The sequence below is a fragment of the Aulonocara sp. 'chitande type north' Nkhata Bay genome, linkage group LG19, assembly GCF_057382095.1.
Source record: "Aulonocara sp. 'chitande type north' Nkhata Bay isolate Kocher_YH1m ecotype deep benthic linkage group LG19, A_spYH_male_GT1.1, whole genome shotgun sequence".
Classification (NCBI taxonomy): Eukaryota; Metazoa; Chordata; class Actinopteri; order Cichliformes; family Cichlidae; genus Aulonocara; species Aulonocara sp. 'chitande type north' Nkhata Bay.
This window is the reverse complement of record NC_141362.1, coordinates 15,106,459-15,127,636: the sequence shown is the minus strand read 5'-3', so window position 1 is coordinate 15,127,636 and position 21,178 is coordinate 15,106,459. Positions and strand designations below refer to the sequence as shown.

Here is a 21,178-nt window from a genome sequence, read left to right as displayed (position 1 = left end):
ATGATTATGTATTCACTGGGATTTTTTTTTCAACCTACACACTTCCTTGTCTGAAATTTGCATAATTAATCCTAAAGTGGAAGACAATAAGCTTGTTTTTTATCAGAGCATATGCACAGATAATCCGTCTTTATTTACTCCCTTACAGGACAGACAAAAAGTTCATATCGGGGCAAGTTAGACTAACAAGGATATGAGACGAGGATGGAAAGCAAAGAAACATGAGAGTGTTTGACAATCTCGCAAACTAACACAAAACAGTCCAGCCTGCTGACTCAAACAGGATGGCCTTGACGGCGAGGGCTCTGCTGGCCTTTCTTGACTTTTGTTGTTTGCACAGGATTACACAGATTAGATCAGTCTCACAGGGAATGATTGTTATTTGAGCCAAATATTTACTCCAGTAAATTAGGGGGGGGAGGGAATTAGCAAACACCTCAAGCTTCCATAGGGAAATCTCTTTCCTATCGCTACTAATCCCTACACGTACATCAATATGCATAATGGTCAACGGGAACACCGGGAATGACCAATTGGGTCATCATGACCGTGACCTTGGTTTCCAGGAAAGTCTTCTTTCTTCATAATTCTTTGTCGCTAAACCCCGTTTAGAAAGTGTAACATACAGAGACGGGACAAGTAGGGTTTATAGCTGTCCGTCTTTTTAAGATAACATTACAGCTGTTCTGTTGCTCTCGCTTAGATTCACAGCACAGAGTCTGTGCATTTAGACTTTCACCTTGAGACTTCAAAATACTACATTAAGTACTACAAACAAGCAGCTTTCTGTGGGGCCACAGAGGGGGAGTTATTAGACAGCCTATCACGACCCACGCTGATCATTCCTCTCTTCGTTAGATCGCTTATTCTTTCGTCCTGTCCTTTCATATTCCCCACTTCCCCTTACTCTCCCTTTTTTCAGTAGGAAGTTTTGGGTGTGTCTGTGTTATTTTGCAGTTCCCTTGTCTTTAGGTAACGGATTGATTTCCATTCAACACCTCTGCTTGCACAAAGCAGCAGCCAATTGATTCTGCTTTTTCATTACCTGCACATCAAAGACAGAGAGGAGGGACAGAGTGGTAAAAAGAGAATAGTAAAAGAGGGAGAAAAGAGAAGGATGAATGGAACACGAAGGGAGATGGCAGGAAAAAAATTGTGAATGTAGGCAGGAAAGAGAATGATAGACACAGGTAACATGGCCCCACTGTCACTGTCAGGTGGGGCTCTTACTTTTCAGGTTCAATGCCACAATAGACATTTCTGTGCTTTACTCCCCAGTGAGTCGAATGCAGTGAGTGACGGTTTAAATCTTCACAAGTGTACCCTTTCATTTATGTTAACCATATGACCCTGCTAGTTGCTGCAAAACTGAAAAGTAAGAGTTATAATACTTGATTCTGTATCGATTTGTGCAGGGAAACCTAAACCCACTACTTCTTCCTGAGGGAGATTGGGGTCAGCTGCAGAACAGAACCCCTGGAGCTCACAGGGATTTGGTGCCTTGCTCAAGGACACTTGAGAGACCGGCAGATGTTCACTGATACAGTACTGCTGTTTTAACACCAGTCCTGCTGCTTAAGGATTGTATTTCTATTGCGGAGTCTGGTCTAGTCCATAGTAAACCTCTCTTCAGAGAAGCAATCTCACTGGCATTCTAGTTTTTATTAACATGAGTAATTTCTTTGTCTTTAATGTTAGAGAGACAGCCCAGCAAACTGCATGGCTTTAAGAGAGAAAAAATAAAGATGAATAGTAGAGCAGGGCGATATGGCCAAAAATATTTATCACGATATATATTTGAAAATTTGCGATAACGATATAACCGACGATATAATTGATGCGAGACAAAATACAACTCCACAACATTACTAGCGCAAAAAGACAACCTTCCATTTATTTTCACTTAAACAAGAAGCTGGTTTTTATGTACATTAAAGCTTTATAAAAATGTAACAGTGCAAATGCAAATTCCTTGCTGAAAGTTTAACCAAAAGGCATTTCCAGTAGAAATGGGCTGACATATCCTGAGCATAACCATGTATAATATCCACTGAAGTTAAAAAGAGGTGCTTTGCAACATTAAACTGCAGTGTGCAGTACGCATTTTTCGGACCATAAGGTGCACGGGATTATAAAGCACATTAAGCGAAACAAAGCAGTCAGATAAATCAAACTTTATTAAACTCATTCTTCTTGCTTCCTCCACTTCTGTACCATTGATTCATTAATGTTGAATTCTCTGGCAGCTGCTCTATTCCCATGTTGTTGCAGTATATTAATGACTAACCTCGTATTGTGGATGGATTATCTCAGTTGTTCTCCTGACTGAAGTTTGGTCCGTTTACAGCATCCTGCCATGCGATTGCATTTGTCTCTAACCATGAAGAACCTTCACGTTAACTTTTATAAGTGGAAAAGTGTTAGTGTTCGTCCTCCAGCTTCACTGTTTATGTTATGCTAACATAGCTGTGTCGCTAGCGATCACGTAGCACATCATTATATACCAGCTAGCCCAACTTCAGTAACCCTACAAACGTCACTGCTGTTTAGTTTCCTGTCTTCATTTATGTTGGAAGTGATAGCAGAGCTGTACGTTTGATTTTTTTCAGAAATCTCTCCGTCAGAACGTGCTATATCATGCTTAGGTAACTAGCGAAACTAGCGAGCTAACTTCCGCTAGCTTCCTGCTAACTTCTAACTCCGTTAAATGTAATAACTTTTGTTTTCATGGATGCCTGGAAGTTAAACTTTATAGTTACACCTGGTAAAGCAGCAATGCTGATCGTTTTATTAAAGATGAAAGAATTTAGACAATTTTTAACTCTAAGTGATGCTGCAGTGTTGTTTGACCTGAAGCATACGGAGTTTATAGGACCCAGATTACTCCCAGATTTAAGAGCATCTTAGTCCGACAAATATGACAATAACAACGGCTGCTTGCATGTTCTGCAAAAAAATGTGCTTTGTTGTGTATCTGACGGACAAACACCAAACCAGTTCCACATCACTGAAGTTGCACCATTTTTACAAACCAATTCTGGTTCATCTGTTTCACTCAACAATCGGCCATGTGCGTATGAAAACAAAGGCACTGCGCATGCGCGTTTTACTCATATTCTATCGCGATATTTCATTTTCCTATCGTTGCCTAACATTATACCGGTATTACCGTGAACGGTATAATATGGCCCAGCCCTAATGAATAGCCACACGTTTGTCTGATTATAGACAGTATGTCTCTTTTTTTTCATATGGGGACGTAGATTAGAATCTGGAACATGCATCTCTCAAACTGTCCTCTTCCAGCTTGGCCTGACAGTGCTTAAATGATGGAATTCTGAGACTTGACTACCACTAGACAGTATATTCAGGGTACTTGCTATGAATGTCATGGAGTATGATGTTTTCAGAAAGCATGCTCTGGAAAGAAAATAAATGAAAGTCAGTAGAAGTAAACAGAATACATGTGTGTGAATGAGACAGGTGGAAAGATGCTGGAAAGAGTAGAGGTAGTCAAGGTAGCTGAGTTTAAATACCTAGAGACAACCATCCAAAGCAACGGACGGTGCACAAGAGAGATAGCATGGAGTGGGTGAAGATGAGTGAAAGGAACAGTTTATAATGTATCATTTGGAGACAAAGTTACAGAGGTAAAGCTGAGAATCGTTTAGACATATGTGGAGGAGGGATGGTAAATATATAGGACCAAGGATGGTGAACATGCAGCTTACAGGCAGGAGGAAAAGAGAAGAGGGTTGGTGTGAAGAATGTTGATTCTGGGAATAGGGTGAGATGGAGGGAGGTAATCCACTGTGGTGACCTCTAAAGGGAATAATGAAGAAAAGGAAGTGCACCATGATTAGTTTTATTTAGGGTGGGTAGCATTATGGTGAGTGGTTAGCAGTGTTTCTAAAGTTGTGTCCTGCTGGGGATTTGTGTGTAGGCCCCTTCTGTGCTTGTGTTCAAACACATGCATGTTAGCTTATTTGTTTAAGGATATTTTCTATAAAACATATTCACCTACATTATTGTCTAAATGTTGTCCTCAAGGTATCTCTTCACAGGAAGGTACATCGCTTTGTTGGAGATGAGTAAGAAAATAATCTGGATTTATTCCATAGCCATTTTAGTTACATTGAATATTGGGAATCCCAAAAATGGCAGTTGGACTGCAACAAAATATAATTTGACATTATATGTCAATCTAAAAAACATTTGATTAATGACCTATTGTCCTGATTAATGGACAAAGAACTGCAAAGAATTAACTGCAAAGAAAAAATACATATCAGTTTCCTTTAACTCAAAGAAATCTTGCAAATCTTTGCATATTAAAATATTAAACAAGATAACATTTTGGTTTGTCTTTAAAATATGACTAAATTATCGGTCGAAGATCTGACAATTCTTGTTCTACAGAACATTTGAAGTCTCGAGTTGTGATTATTAATCACTTCTCAGTCCATTTGGACCAGTGTCCAATGAAATAAAGCTGATCAAATTCTGATCCTTTCTGTACTATTTTATCTGCCTGAGCTGCTTTCCGCAATTAAAGGCCTGCTCTATTTCGCGGGGTATAGATTGCTGTTAAATTGGATTCTTCACATATAACTTACATTCAGGCAGAAGTATCTTGGATGTTTTTTTGCTGGCGCTCACTGTCACTTTTACTAAGTAACATGATAAATGGTGCCAACAACATTGTTCATCAACCACAGTGACCAAAAATAAATTTGGTACATTTTTTCAGGGAACTTTTAAGAGAGCTGTTTTGTCTGAAAGCAAAATGAATCAACCTTATTTTACAAGGTACTCAAGGTCTTAATCGAGCGTACCAAGAGCGCCACACCATTTAATTCAAGCCACTTTATAATGCAGAACCAACTGTGGATTCAGTAAAAAATATTTGTAGTTAAATTGTTTAGCAGCTGTTAAGTTTCATCATCATCTCTTGTCATGGTCTCTATAACTCTAAACTTGGATTTGTATAAATAACTGCCAGAGGAAGTAAATTGAGTCAACAACACAGCTCATTTCCAAATTTCAGCCTGATATTTCAGGGTCATATCAAGTAAAGAGTGGTATTGAGTAAATAATGTGATGACCTTTTACTCATGACTAGAGCAGAAGCAGCACATGTAGTCCCTGGCCTTAACACCTCACTGGTTTCATCGTGGAGGTCAGAGCCACGTCGATGATGATGCTGAAGCTCACAGTGAGCGTCGATACAGGCGACTGCAAAATGGCCACAAAGTGTAACACATTCTTATCACAGTGAAGAACCAATTTCTGTATTTAATTAAAGGTTTGGATGAATACAATCTATTATTGGATCAGAGAAAAAAATCAATTTGCAAATTATAAGATGAATAGGTGTCTTGTTTAGTCAATGAGCAGCATTTTATAATGGTGATGGTAAAAGGCCTCTTAAAGACGTGTGCGCTGAACATAGAAAGAAATGTTGATGAATGCTGTTTTCCAGTGAAGTGGAGCAAAAGCAAAAATAAAGATAATGAATTTTGCATTAAAGGTCTTCCCGATTTTAAAACGTTAGACTCGATCACAGCAGTCTTGTGTAAAACCTAACTGAACCTGATGTGCATACATGATGTTTGAAACTTTATGAAAAAAAAACATTTTCAAAAAATTCCAGAGACACTTGAACATAGTCACATCCATTAATTAAAAAACAGTTTAGAACAACAACTTAGATCGTTTGAAACGACGTGCACAGTGCTCCATTAATATCCACTCAGATAACAACTATGTGTGAGTATATCCAGTTAAGTCTTGGTTCCTCAGAGCAGAAAAAACAGAAATTTACTTGTCTATAGAGAGGGAGAGAGAGACAGAGAAAATTGACATCATAGCTAAGAGCGAAACCAAACTGACTTGAAAATGACTAAATAAAAGAACTTGTGCTGTACTGTATACACCCATAAACTCAAGCCCTGGAGTAGCAATTTATTTAAAGCTACAACAGGTCCAGTGACATAAAGACTTCAAAATATCTGCCAAATCTGAGGCTATGGCGTATCAAAGGACATTAACTCAGCGTTGACACTCTCTAAGTAATATAGAAATGCACACAACCTCTATTGTGAACTGTGCTGCCATTTGTTCTTTGATATTTTTTTTCAGCTGTTGTTTTCCAGTCCAGCAGATCCATCGAGCTACAGGGGCTGGTTGCCATTTGCCAGAAAAACTACACATCAAGCAAGTTGTGTGGCAAGCTTTTTTATGAGACCACACAACAGGGGGCGGGGGATGAATCCAAGCTTACATTCACTCCCTCTGTTTCTCTCTCTCCTCTTTCTGTAACAGGAAGTACAGTAGTTTACCCTTGCCAGTGGTCCCTGTGGCCCAAGTATACAGTAACACCTAGCTCAACTGCGCTTAAGACATGAAAAAGCATCCGCCTTTATCCTGCCGTAATGTTCCAGTTCTGATTTTATAGTGCCATAAACATATAGCAGGACTAACATAACACTTTTATTGCTGTAAGTAGTCTATTGGGTTTTAAGCTAACATAAGAAGTACAAGGAAAGTACCACAGCAGTGAGGATGAGTCTAAAGGAAAGAAGTCATGATAAAAGTGAAACAAGGGGTAGACAAAGGGAACATAATGATTTATATGGCTTGGTGCAGCAGAGAAAGGCTGAAAATGTGGAACAGTTGGGAAAAGAGAAGGAGGGAGAAAAGGATGATAAAAAGAGGGTAAAATGATAAAATAAACATGGAGGTATGTGGTAATAAAGGGGGTGTGAGAAGGGGAGGGAATGTGAGGGCAGCTGGAAGAATAACCACACTGAAGTTGTTCAGAAAAGGAATGATTTAGGAAAGGGAGAAAGAGGCTGAAAAAAGAAGGCAGCAGAGATGAAAAGCAAGAAAGTAAATGGCAAAGATGGAGGATGGAAAGGAGGCATAAGGAAAGGAACAGAAAAAACATGAAAAAGCTAATGGGAGATCAAAACAACAGATTCAAGAAGTAACATTATGCAGGAAGGATATATAGAAGCAGCCAGCCACAGCATTAAGGAGATGCAGATGACTCAGCGAAGCTGGAAGAATGGAGCTGAGCTGGGCAGATGGAGGTCTACGGCTTGCAGCAGATAATGCTGAAACATCTTTTGAACATCTGGGACAGCTTTAGCTGCATGACACGTTGACATCTAGTCATAACTATAATGAGATTCAGCTAAGACTTTTTTACATTATTTATTTAATAATTGTTTAGTCTCACTGCAGGTTGTTTATCTTATATAAGTTACTAATTTTGTTTTCCTCACTCTACATATTTTAAATGAAGTCAGTGGTTTTGTATACTTTACTTATATAAATGAATTTATTCACTCTTGTGTTACCCGATCCTGCTCTACTGCCTCATTTGGTTTAGAAGTCGAGCAGTCTTAGGTTTCATTCACCATCATATTTCTGGTCAAAGGAGCTTGCAAAGAAACGTGAATGTTTTGCTTCCCACTGACGTCACACAAAGATTTACGGTGTGTTTTAGAGGCTATCTTTGGATGCTCTTTGGTAATTTGCGGTTGTTTCATCTGGGCTGTTTATACGTTAATTTCTTTGGAAATTATGATGATGAGAGAAATCATCCAAAATACAGTATTAAAGTGTAGCAGGTGACTGCGGCACAGGAGCTAGAGCAGGCCATTCTTCAGTCTGCATGTTCCTTCTCAAGTCCTTTGTTTTTGGCAAGCTTCCATCTCCAAATTACCCTGATCCATATGTGAGGCCATGTTATCACTCATACACATTGCAGCACTGCATGAGTACAATTAGTGCTGTATGAAATGTGCATAAGTGGGTAAGTCTAGCTCATAGTGGAATGTGTTGTAAAAATGCCAAAACTATAATAAGCAAATGAAAAGCTGCACAGTTTATTAAGAGTTTTCTGTTAGTTTGACACTGTAGGCAGAACCTTTTCACATTTGAAATATTTTAATGTACTGTTACTATAAACATCTCGACTAGAGCAGTTTTTGAATTAGGAACTTTTGATCACAAATAAACTCAGTTTGGTCCGCTCTGTTACGTTACCCCTAAGAGTGTTTTTAATATTCATAAAACTAATTTTAGAACTAAACTTCCTTCACTCGTGAAATCTTTTATTGATTCTCACTGCAAGCAGTAATTCATTATGATTTCTCAAGACCCCTAAAATGTCGTCTTTGAACAGATTGAAATTTTTACAGCCAAGTGAGAACGAACACTGTAAGCTACGTTCATTTTTCACTAATTTAGTGTGTAAGGATGATTATCTGGAAAGCAATTTGAAGGGTTGGGATAATTATAGTTTTTAGATAATGCTGATACACTCTGACATTTAAATGAGGTGGCAGTGTGTTTTCTTGGGAACTGTGATATTATGACTGTAATTAAAGTAATTTCTTAACACTGTTTGTAGAAATGGTTTTCAAAGCTTTTGTTTTATTCCTTTGCTGCCGACAATCTGAATGCATACAGGGTTAAATGGGAAAGAAATGCACAAGTTGTTAGGAGTGCCCACCTGTCCTTGTCCCACCTATGACTACAAGCTGCGTAGGTGCTTGTTAACCATTAGTTCTGGTGTCAGGGGCACTATGCACGGTAACACAGAGATATAAAGCTCACTACTGCAATGTTTTCTGTCTGCCCGAGAGACTTGGACCTATTAGCATGGCATGGTGCCATCTGCTGTGTAAGCTACATTAGCTTTGAGGTTAGCAGTAATGGAGCAGATGTGGAGCTACCATTAATCTTCTTCACTTTGTGTATATAAACCTGTTATACGTAACTGGTTTGATTGTATTTGTGTTGTCAGATTGTTTGCTCAATTGTTTAGAAAATTAAATTGAAGAAAGTTATTTTCAGTAGCCTGTGAAAGTAATGACTAATGTGAGTGATTGCTGTGCAATGCGAACCGTTTTTACTGCACAAAACCAAAAAAAGTATGTAATAAAATTAAGCTAAGGCATGTTTAAAAAGTGCTATGCAAAGAAAAGTTTTTTAAAACCTATAACTGCTTTTGCAGGCTATTTTTCTGAGCTTATCTGACAAAGTTTTCTATGTTTCGGGCTATTTAATCTAGACTAGCTTCCATTGCAGTAACATGGAAAGCTCTAGCCAGAAGCACTGCATACAATTTTCTGAAATAATTGGACAACCTACTCTTAGATATCTGTGACCCACATTTTGGTCCTTTCTCTGTTTGAGTAACACAGCTGTGCAGTTTTACTGTGGAAAGGAAAGAAGATAGTGGTTAAATACAGCAGGTCAAATAATGAAAAATTAAAATAGAATTCAGTTGTAGTGCGTCATATCACATGAACTCCATCAGTATTGTTAATGAGATGACCAGTTCTATTAATTTTCCCTCTTGGTGGTTGGGGTGTCATGGGTGGTCATTTATGTGCAAACACTGTTTTGTTGTCTCAAATGTACTTTTTTGCATGGTCACTCTCAAACTTAAAGTAATCACAAGTAAATAAAGTATGTAAGGAAGTAAATCACAAAATCCAGGCTTCAGGCCCAATGTTGTCCCCTCTTCTCACATCAAACTGACATCAGATCATCCATGCATGACCCCAAACAGTGCCTGTTTTGTTGTTGCCAGAGTTGCTCAGCTTGCATTCACTTGCAGACTTAAAAAAAAACCCTCAAACTCTGAAGTTGGAAAAAAAAAATAAAAAGGCAGGATTTTGCAGGTCAGAAACAGGGAGGTCTTAAAGGGACATTTCCACTGTGGCTCACTCATATAGTGCTATGGCTTTCACTTCATTTTTGTTTCAATGGCCAGCAATGCCACATACGCAAAACTAGAAAACTCTCTCTCTTCTCTGAAATGGAAAAGAAAATGATTTCCCTGCAGATATCTAAAACGACTAATGAGCTAGACAAAGCAGTGAAAATAATTGTGTGTTGTTCACCCACGGTGTCACATATGATCTAACTGGACCGTGCTGCTGGGGGCAAAGACTACAGCTGAGTTATTAGAAGTCCTCGGCCCATATTGCAAAACTCCAGCTTGACCTGAAGGTCCTGGTTTTGTGTGTTGCACCACTGCCATGCATGCCTTCAAACCTCCTGAAAGACTGCATATCTGTGGCCTTTAGGCTTTCTCCAATGTTTAATCAAGTGAAAATGTCTGAAACAGAACAATCTGGTATCAGAGTTCACTGTTCCATTCATGGATGGAAGCATTTGTCATGAGACAGAAAGCAGGAAGCAACAAATTGAGATGCTTGCTTTGACCTGGACCGGGGCGAGAGAAGTGAAACTCGATTAACATGCACTCTAATACAACGCAGAAGCCACAACCGTGCACATGCAGGCTTCTGTTTACAATCATATAGTCATTTCAGTGATGAAGTCCAGGAGTCCAGGTATGGTGACAAACGGCAGGAATAGTAGACTTGCAGTGGTAAAGAATATTACTGTAATGGAACTCACACACATAATTACATACATGTACAGACACATATAAGTACATAAATGGATACTCATAGAGAAACATCCAAGCTGACATTTTCTCTTGTGTAATGAAAGTGTAATGAAACCCTGAAACACACACACACTCACACAGAGGCGCCCTGGGCTGAGGGCTTGGCAGAGCAGAGTAGATAGATTAGTGTAATAGTCTCGGCCAAGGCAATCATCTGCCCACTGTAGGGCTTCAAAGACTGGCAGCAAGATCCAGCTCAGACACAAAGAAATTAACCACAATGAATGAGTCACTTTGGATGAGTTCACACTGCTAACAGCTCAAGAAGGAATGTAAGGGAAAAACAGAAAAAAGAAGAAAAAAAAACACATAAAAATGTGAAAAAAATGTACTTTTGTGTGCTGAGTAAAGCTCAAACAGATTTTCAACATCTTGATTGTTGATTGTATACATAAATTATAAATGGTGATAGCTTTGCTTGCACACTGAAAATGAAAAAGTTTTTCCTTATTTCATTGGCCAGAAAATGCTGATATTTTAATGAAGAAACATTCTGATTTAGTACCTGTAAAAAGGAGGGTTCGTGCAGCTAATGGTTTCTTGGAAAGATTCATGTATGGCAAAGAAGCAAACAAGCCCTCGAGCCCAGTGCATTATTCCTCCCTATTCTTTTCCCGGTTTGTTTTTGACAGTAGAAAATGCTTTTTTACTATTTAAAATCATATTTTTTCTGCCTCCATTGTAAAAGCGGAAAATGTACATTTCCATCTTTGGAGCAACAAAACACCAGACTGTTTAGGAAGAACAGCATTTCCCCTGCAATATTTTATTTTCCTATTTTAAGTTACTTTTCTAACAGACAAAGGTGGACAAAAACTGTTGATGATTATGATAAATATGCTTAAACTATATTTAAACAGCCTAGATTTTGTGATCCAAGAACTGGACTGAAAATGACTGGAGCAAAAACAATGTCCAAAGCAAAACTTTGAAAGACATCAGAAGGCCTGAAGAAATATTCCTCAAAACCATTATAATAAATAAATAATAATAATAATACTACAAGGAAGTCTGACTATTTGAAAGCAAATAAATGGGGGCTAGAAACTTTTGAAAGATTCTATAGTATAAAACTAGAAACACAATTTCCTACTTTGCATTGAAAGTTGATGACTTTTAAACCCGCATAACCTTGAAAAGCAATATACACTACCAGTCAAAGGTTTGGACACACCTTCACATTTAATGGCTTTTCTTTATTTTCATGACATTTATTTTCATAACTCAAAACATATTTTAGATTCTTCAAAATACTCACCCTTTGCTTTGATTACTGCTTTGCACACTCTTGGCATTCTCTCGATGAGCTTTATGAGGTCGTCACCTGAAATGGTTTTCCAACAGTCTTGAAGGAGTTCCCAGAGATGCCGAGCACTTGTTGGCCCTTTTGCCTTCACTCTGCGGTCCATCTCATCCCAAACCGTCTTGACTGGGTTTAGGTCAGGTGACTGTGGAGGCCAGGATATCTGGCTCAGCAATCCAGTTTCGTCATAGCAGTTGCTGGTTTTTGCAACTTCACTTGGAAACTCATTCCAAATTTTAGCTATTTTCTGGACTGACTACCTTGAGTTCTTAAAGTAATGATGGACTGCCATTTCTCTTTACTTAACTGATTGGTTCTTGCCATAATATAATTCTAACAGCTGTCAGCTGTGTACCAACCTGACTTCTGCACAACACAACTGATGGTCCCAACCCCATTAAGAAGTCAAGAAATTCCACAAATGAACCCTGACAAAGCACACCTGTGAAATGGAAACCATTTCAGTTGACTACATCTTGAAGCGCACTGAGAGAAGGCCAAGGATTTGCAGTGCTGTCAAAAAGCAAAGGGTGGCTACTTTGAGGAGTCTAAAATATAAAATATAAGACAAGTTATTTATCAATTTTGTCTTTGCTACATAATTACATAATAATAATAATAATAGATTTTATTTGAGGGCGCCTTTCAAAAACCCAAGGTCACCTTACAAAAGAACAAAATTAATAAAAGCAATAGTCATAAAATACATAAAAATAAGTGATTAAATAAATAATTGCAAAGCAGAACTTGACAACAGATAAAATCAGCACTAAAGCGAATACGTTTGAACAGATGTGTTTTGAGCTGTGACTTAAATGCGGGAAGAGAGTCATATTTCTTATGGCTGGAGGAAGAGAGTGGCTGGAAGAGCAGAACGACTGAAGGCTCTGTTCCCCATAGTGGTAAGACGTGCGGACGGAACAGTAATAGTTTTAATAGTTTTGCAATTTTCATTAGTTTTTATTTTTATTTAGTTTTGACTTCAGATTTTCAATTTTATATCAGTTTTAATTAGTTTTTACCAATTGTTTGCTAGTTTAGTTTAGTTTTTATTTTTTGGAAAATCCTTAGTTTCAGTTTAGTTTTGATTAGTGTCAGTTATAGTTTTAGTTGTGTTTGCAATAATTAAGTGCAACAAAATCCCAGTTTCATCATATCAGTCATGCTCTTCTGCTTATCCTTGGGTATGTTGCTATTCCAGCTACCATACCCTGCACCCTGGACAGGTCGCCTGTCTGTCGCAGGGCTAACACGCAGAGACAGACAACTCACATTCCCACCTATGGGTTCTTTAAATAAATAAATAAATAAATAAAGGCAGATGAACAACCATTGATACCAGGCAACTATAAAATGTATATCTTGGCCCCAATGAGACTATTAACTCTTGCAGCACCGGGTGTTCGTAATTTTGGTTCAAGTGAATTGATAAACTTTTTGAAGGCAATTGACTCACACAGTTATGTAGATGTGCCCGTCCTGTTGTCTCGGGATGCATCACGCTGCCTTGCCTGGGGTTAGCTTCTGTTTCTGGGGATGAGGGTTGAGTGTGCTCCCTTACCTTTTCAAGGTAAGCTAGGTTAGCCTTCTTGTGTGAGCTTTTCAAGTGCACTTTAAGGTTTGTGGGATTTTTTTTCCCCTTTAGAAATGTCCCTCATAATTTGTCTCTTTCCACTACAAGACACTTGCTTTATCCAAAACACAATCATATTCAAAGTAATCCCAAATTGGACTCTGGCGCTTTCTCCTGACTTTTCCTGACATGATTCTGCGCGTGGACGCAGCAACACAGACGACTCGACTAACGTACTGGCCACCTGCTGGCATAATGAGACAGCAAGAAAAAAATCTGGAAACGAAACTTCATTTTCACCCTTGACTATTGTATGACACACACACATCTACGAAAACTAAACACATTTTTGCTATAAATTCAGTTAATTTTAGTTAGTTTTGTGAACACTCATTACAGTTTTAGTTAGTTTTCCTCTTTTTATTTTTATTTCCGTTAACGAAAATGTTTTTTCACTTCTAGTTTTCGTTATTTCGTTAGTTTTCGTTAACGATAATAACCTTGGTAAGATGAATAGCAGATGAGGATCGGGAAACAGTAGTGATATGGAGCAGGTCACACAAATAGGAAGGAGCAGATTTATGGACACACTTGTACATGAGAAGTAAGAGTTTAAAATTTATCCTGGCTTCTATGGGCAACCAGTGAAGCTGCTGAAGAACTGGCGTATTATGAGCCCTTGACAGAGTACGAGTTGTGACCCGAGCTGCAGAATTTTGAAGAAGTTGGAGTTTATGAAGGGACCTTTTAGGGAGACCAAATAAGAGGTAATTGCAGTAATCAATGCGGGATGTAATACGACTATGGACACGGATGGCAGCAGCATGGGGAGTAAGGAAGGGATGGAGTCGGTTAATATTACCTAAGTGGAAGTATGTAATTAATGTGGGACTGGAATGAGAGAGTATTATCAAGTATGACACCCAAACTCTTAACCTGAGGGGAGGGTGGGAGAACTTTCAGTGTTAATGGAAAAACTGTGGGATTTGGATAAGATAGAGGCTGTACCAACAACTAAAACTTCTGTTTTATTACTGTTTAGTTTAAGAAAATTGGAGGAGAACCATGATTGTAGGTAGGTGAGAGGGATAAATTGGGTTTAGAAGAAATGTAGAGCTGGGTGTCATCATGTATCTTGCTTCATATATTTGATTTCTTCATTATGTATCTACAATTTAGGAAGTAGTAAAAATAAATAAAAGCCATTAAATGAGAGGGTTTGTCCAAATTTTTGACTTTTTAAAAGAAGAAATGCTGGTATGAGCTGTCAAAAGATAATCAATAAATGCCTATAGTTTAAGTTAAAATGCAGAGACCTACCAGGAGTTATGAAAACAAACGCTTTTTATAGAAAGATATTACTGCTTTAAACACAGCCACACATACATTCTTGCACACAAACGAAGCCCAAAGCAAGCACAGCAGTTAATAGAGAAATTAATCCCTGTCTGTGGATGCATGTGTATCCAAATGCAGCTGCTTGTGTTTGAGCTTGTAGGTACCAGTGACTTTCATTCCTGTCATTAACCTGCTATCTTCAGTATCCTTGTATGTGTCCCACCATAGAACTAATGGCATTTTCAGGATGTGTGTTTACGTGTAGTCAAGGTTCACCACTATTGTGATAAAACCATTAAGAGAAGCAAAGGGTAGAATTCTCATGGTCATCCACTGTTCAGATGATCCTATTAGTATTCATAGGGTTGTATGAATACCCTTCCTCACATGCACTCACATTCACTTAAAGCCTTGTGCTGTTATTCCATAGAGGGTATAGTCATGACCTGCCATTAAATTCATCCCCGAGCTCTTAATACTAACCATTAAACCTTAACAAGTCTTCTAACCTTCGCTTAACTCGAACTCAAAACCAGATGCTTTAACCTGGCCAAAGTAGCCCTCTGCTGCTCTCAGTGCACGCTCGACCACGGGCTTCTGAACTAGCTGCCCTCTTTGGATTTAATGAGGAATTTCATTAGCATTTTAATGACAAATTCCAGGACCGCTGACAAGACTTTATTTTAGAGAAACTGAAGGGCAAATATGCAAAACCTCCACTCAATGTGACAAGTGTCCAGTAAAGAGCAACAAATTGGACTCAAAATGTCCGAGTGTCCAAGAGAATATCCAAAATGATTCATTCTTTATTCATCCTTATTGTCAGAACTGACGAGGAAAGACTGAACGGTTTAAGTATACTTGTGCATCGTCGCAGGTCCATGCTGTCAAAGGTTGTCGGCTCAAACCTTCTGTGCCATAATAAGTCATTTAATTATCCTTTATTTGAGGATTCAGCATCCAAAGGAGCGGAGTGTGTTTACTCTGTGTCATTTCATTCACTTCACTTTTCGTCACTCTTGATTTTTTTTTCTGCATTCCTGTCTTCTTTTAAAAATGCACTGTACTGTTTTATTACTCTGGAGGATGGTGTCACATGTTTGTAGAAACAAAGCAGTGGGTATATTCATTATTTAGATTGTGCATATTTTCTGCACAGTGTTTTCACTATGATGACATGAGGAGCCTATCTTCTTACAGTCGTACACAAGAGAACTGACAGAAGTTCACCTGATGTTAGAAATTTGTTTAAGGTTATGAATGATGGTTCATTTGAAATTAAAAAAAAAAGAGTAATGTCCTCCCACAGCAATTATTTCATGTACTTTTCATATTTTTATGAAAACCTCCCTGTTTAGTTCGACTTTATTTTTAACATTTCATGGACAGAATAGAACAACTGAATATAGCGAGGCCACTCAGCCTTGTTGCATTTTGTTGCAATTGTGATACTGCACCTAAACTATCTCTTAAAGTGCTAATTATTTTAATTTCCTTCAACTTACAAATGTTGAATCTCCAAAACAGCCACAGAAAGGGAATAGACTAGGCTAATTAACGCTGTATGTAACTGCTCATAATTCTTGCTATTCTGCCTCTTAGGCACTATTGCTACTGCTTTAGTTCTTTATTTGTCGGGAACCATGCATAGAAGCATTTAACTAGTATTGACTTTCTATCTGCACTCCTTAGGCAGGCAAACACAGCATTAGTTATGAAATCCAAATAATAGATGTTGAGTCAAATATAATTACTAGTTTATTTGTTTCTCTATGAAGGCTACTGTTTTCCACTAAGGTAGACTATATTAGCCATCTCAAAAAGGCTTCAAGAAGCTTGAAGCCAAGAAACTGCTGACACACATGTTGAACTGTCATTTTGCCTTCCCTGTCTTCCTGCCACAGAATGATCCCTCCATCAAGCAAGAACTTCCTAGTCAACAACCTGGCAGCAGGCACCCAGTACGACCTCTGTGTCCTGGCCATCTACGATGACGTTATCACCTCTCTGACAGCGACGCGAGTGGTCGGCTGCGTGCAGTTCACCACCGAGTCAGAGTACATGAGATGTCATTTTATGCAGTCTCAGTTCCTGGGTGGGACCATGATCATTATCATCGGAGGGATAATAGTGGCCTCGGTTCTAGTTTTTATTATTATCCTGATGATACGATATAAGGTGGGTCTATCTCTGTCGCTCTTGCCCAGTCTAGCCATAAGGCAGCAGGAATGAGGCAAGAGAGCTTTTCATTTAGCTGAATGATTGTCGTTATGGTGATCATGTAACAAGAAAAAGTCACAAAGTGATCTAGTGATTTTTTTTTTTTTAATCTTTTGGTCTTCTTTGTATCTTTCTAATCAAAACTGTAAATTAGAGCTTAAATAAAAGCATTAAAATGATTTGTCTACATAAACTGATATTTTGAAGCATTTTAAAGTATCCTTAACTGATGCAAAAGCTACATCTGTTATAGTCATAGTGGTATTAGGTCTCCTGTAAATTTTTAAATATCATAGCATATTTTGTTTTATTTACAACAGCAACTTAGTCCTGATACAGGGACCAACAGGTTGGACTCAACGTGAATTTTAAAAGGGAAGAACCAGGTGAAGACATAAAGGACTAAACGTGTGCCTTAAAATGCATAAAAGTATAACTCAAAAAGTGTTTTTCTTGTTACTTGAAAGGGTTCAAAGGGAGACACTCAAGATGAGAAAAATCGGATCTAATTTTCCCTTTTCCCTATGCTTTTTCCTCAGGTGTGCAACCCTAGTGAGGGTGGCAAAGGCATTTCAATGTCAATGACCAACGTTCACTCACAGACCAATGGGCAGCAATCTCAGGGTTGCACCGTGACTCCAAGCTCCTCTAAACACGGCTCAATCGGATTAGACGACCTCTCAGGAGGCACAAAGAGGAGTGGTGCTGCAGCAGCGGGAGGTGGGAGAAAGGATACAATAGCTCAGGCCTCTGAGTCTTCCCTGCCTGACTGCTCCACAGCCACATCAGTTCTCAGCCAGGCTTGGTCGGCCAGAAGCCCAACAGCTGGAGCCGAGGAACGAGAGAAAACAGTTGAAGAGAGAGCTCAAGCCGGCATTGCATCACCCACCGCCACCACAGGCTCCCTACACAAGCCAAAGCGAAAGCCCGCCCCAACTAAGCCTGGCTCTGCTTGCTCCAGTGGCCAGGGGATGATCGAGAACCTCCCAACTGCCTCCTCGACACGACCACCTTCCTCTACTTCCACCGCCTCCTCTGCCCTCCTTCATTCCTCATCCCCCGGTGCCCTGGAGAACCTCAACACCAACCGAAATAACTCCACCGCTCTCTCTCAGACCCCACCACCTCCCTTTGCCTCTTCCCCTTTCTTCAGCCCCATCGCCACACCGAGCCCAGTCCCATCTGTGCGATTCAGAGAGACGCCCATCCTGCGCCGGGCTCCTCGCACCGCCGCCTCTTCTGCCAGATATCAGACTCTTCCTGTGGAGGAGGGAGGAAGGAGCAGAGCTAGGAGGAGGTACTCACTCAGTGAAGGAGGCTCAAAAACTCACTCCGCCCATCAGGGAGGAGGAGGAGCACCCAAAATAGGGCGCGTAATACGGAACAAAAGGAGCCAATCAATGAGCGGTATGCTACTCCCAAAAGATGGGGACGAAGAGTCGGACAAAGGGCGGTGTGACTCTGACTGGATCTTAGAAAGCACAGTTTGAACTGGAATGAGCCAGCGACCATAAAATGAACTTTGGTTTATTCATTGTTTGTCCTTTGTGTGAGTGGATGCGTGCAGTGTGAATCAAAGTTTTGTTTATAGGCGTATGTGTGAAAAGCCTGCTTGTGTCACGAAAAACTTTGCGTGTTGTTACTGTGTGTTTTCCTGTTTGAATTTTCTTTCTAAACGTGTGAGAGGTTGACTGTGTTTCTGGTAAACGTGTGTGTGTGTGTGTGTGTGCGCGCTTTTTAAAAAAATAATCAGTCTTTTCATAACTTTTCTCCACAGTTATTTGTACTTGATTTACAGTTTACAGTTTTGTTTTTTGCTTTTGTTTCCACTTCAACAGTATCCATTTTGCAGTCAATCATTCAGCGAGTGGATAACTTGCCTTGTCTCGTAGCGTCCTCGAGTTGTCTCGTTGGTTCCACTTTATAGCACAAAAGAAAAACAAGACAATGGACTCGCCACGTCATTTCCCGATTCACTATCACCTTATCTGAAAAATACCACAAAAAGGGAATTAATACAGGAAATAAGAGGAATAAAAAAATACAAAAACGGGAAAAGCACACCATTCTTAATGTTCACACGCTCACAGAGATGTGCATCCATAATGTGGCAAGAGAATAGCAGTCGGTGCCTTCTTTTGCACTAACAGACCCTCACTAACAGATACTTTAACCGGATTTAGGACTCCACCATGGCTCCACGAATGAGGGGACGGATTAAGGAAGAGAGATTTCACACATAGCCTTTCTTACCTACTGCGGAGTACAGACCTTTTCTGGACACATAAAGACAAAATGTTGCAGACAGATGAAGACTTTAATGAACCTCTTATGAAAGTGATATTTTTTAAAGCGAAGTATTAAAAAAAAAAAGCAAAGAAAAAAAGCAACGTGAGAACCTTGTGAGCTTTTCACTGACACTGGTATAATACAGCCTGTGTTGGTCACAAGCTCACGGAAAGCTTCTGTACAGAAAAAGACAACATGTACTGTTGTTATGTTGTGTAAAATAAAAAAGGGATAAAATGAAAATGGGAATGTTATGGGTGTGCTTTACAGCGAATATACAGCATGTCAAAAAATATACTGTGCTGGCATATTGCTCCAGTTTTTCATATCATTATTATATATTATATTATCTTTTCAATTGGAAAATTGTTTGAATGATGCGGCTTTTCATTCATATTTTGATAATTCGATGTATCGATGTTTACCTTAAAACCTCAGGCATAGTTACACACACACACACACACACACACACACACACACACGTAGTCTGGAGGTTTATTCACAGCACAGAATCTGATTTCCATACCTCCCACCTCTCACTGACTGCATTTATTAGAGGGAAGCAATTTAGGAAAAAGTGCTCCCTGTGAGGCTTTGACAGTTTGCCAATGTGCCAATGAGTAAGGCTCACGTGACCTGTTTTTAAGTGCTTACAAAACAATCATAGCGCTCACATGAAAAACAGACTGTTGTGTAGCACGTGAGAAATAAGAGAGGGAGCAATAATTCAGCTCCATACAGTGCTTTATGATTCTCATATAGAGCACTCTTCTAAAGTAACAGGCACTTCTTATAACAGAAGAGCTTCTATCCTCCCCACTCAAAGGAAACCTTCTGTTGTATCTCTGTCTGTGGTGAGTTTTTAAAAGGTCTTATGTGTGGACCAGAATGATATTCAACAAAATCTACATCCAAAATCTGAATGTGGTAACAAGGACACACAGAAGCACAGCAAAGTTGCCAAAGAAAATGATTTTTGTTGACTTACAGGCAAGAACCATAAAAATCTTCACTTGTGTACAGAAGACAGGAGGGTTAATATTACATGGATTCAGAAGGTTGCAGTGAAGGCTACAGTTCAGTTCTATTCTATTCTGTTCTATTTTAGGCCTAATACAGCATAACTAAGGGAGGGTTCAAGGTCACCTAATATATCCCTAACTATAACCTTAATCAAAAGGGAATGTTTTAGACCTAATCTTATAAATAGTGAGGGTGTCTGTCTCCCAAATCCAAACTGAGGACCTGGAAGCTGAAGGTTCTGCCTCCCATTCTACTTTTAAATACCCTAGGAACCATGAGTAAGCCAGCTGTCTGAGAGCAAAGCTCTGTTGGAGTTATATGGTACTATAAGGTCTTTAGGATAAGACTGCGTCCGATTATTCAAGAACTAAGTGAGGAGCAGGATTTTAAATAAATTTAACAGGCAGCTGATGAAGAGAAGCCGATGTGGGAGAAATATCCTTTCTTTCTATTCACTGTCAGTAGTGTTGCTGCAGCATCCTGAATCAACTGAAGGCTTTTTATGCAGCTTTTCGAGCAAATTGAGAATAATGAATTACAATAGTCCAGCCTAGGTGTAATAAAAGCATTATTACTGAATTATCATATACTGGGTATATTTCTGAACTAAAACTGGTGGACTTTGCAGGACTCTGTGTTACAACAAAACGTTTAAACCCAGATTATTTCCTCAAAAGAGACAGTAGAGTTGAAGGGCTGATGATTCCAGGTGAATGGGGTTGTGATGACATATGTCGCTGATGCCAGAGAAGCCGGTGAACAGTGGCAGTCATGCTTGCTATATTTGCAAGCATGAGGTTGATTTGGTGGTGAGTAGAATTAACAGATGCCTGTCTTGCTGGCACACAAAGGAAATCTAGGGCACGAGAAGAACTTGATTACAAAACTGGAGATCAAAACGAGAGCAAGAAAATTAGAGAGGAGCCTGGGTGTT

At 39.2% G+C, this 21,178-nt stretch overlaps 1 protein-coding gene across 1 annotated transcript in view; it reads left to right on the top strand.

Moving 5' to 3' along the window:
* lrfn5a (leucine rich repeat and fibronectin type III domain containing 5a) overlaps positions 1–19,446 on the top strand; it is a 130,352-nt gene extending 110,906 nt beyond the window's left edge. The window contains exons 9-10 of the mRNA XM_086274198.1: positions 16,617–16,890; positions 17,472–19,446. Of these exons, the coding sequence (XP_086130324.1) occupies positions 16,617–16,890; positions 17,472–18,422 (1,225 nt within the window). The 3' untranslated portion in view covers positions 18,423–19,446. The remainder of the gene's footprint in view (positions 1–16,616; positions 16,891–17,471) is intronic.
* Positions 19,447–21,178: the final 1,732 nt, after the last annotated feature.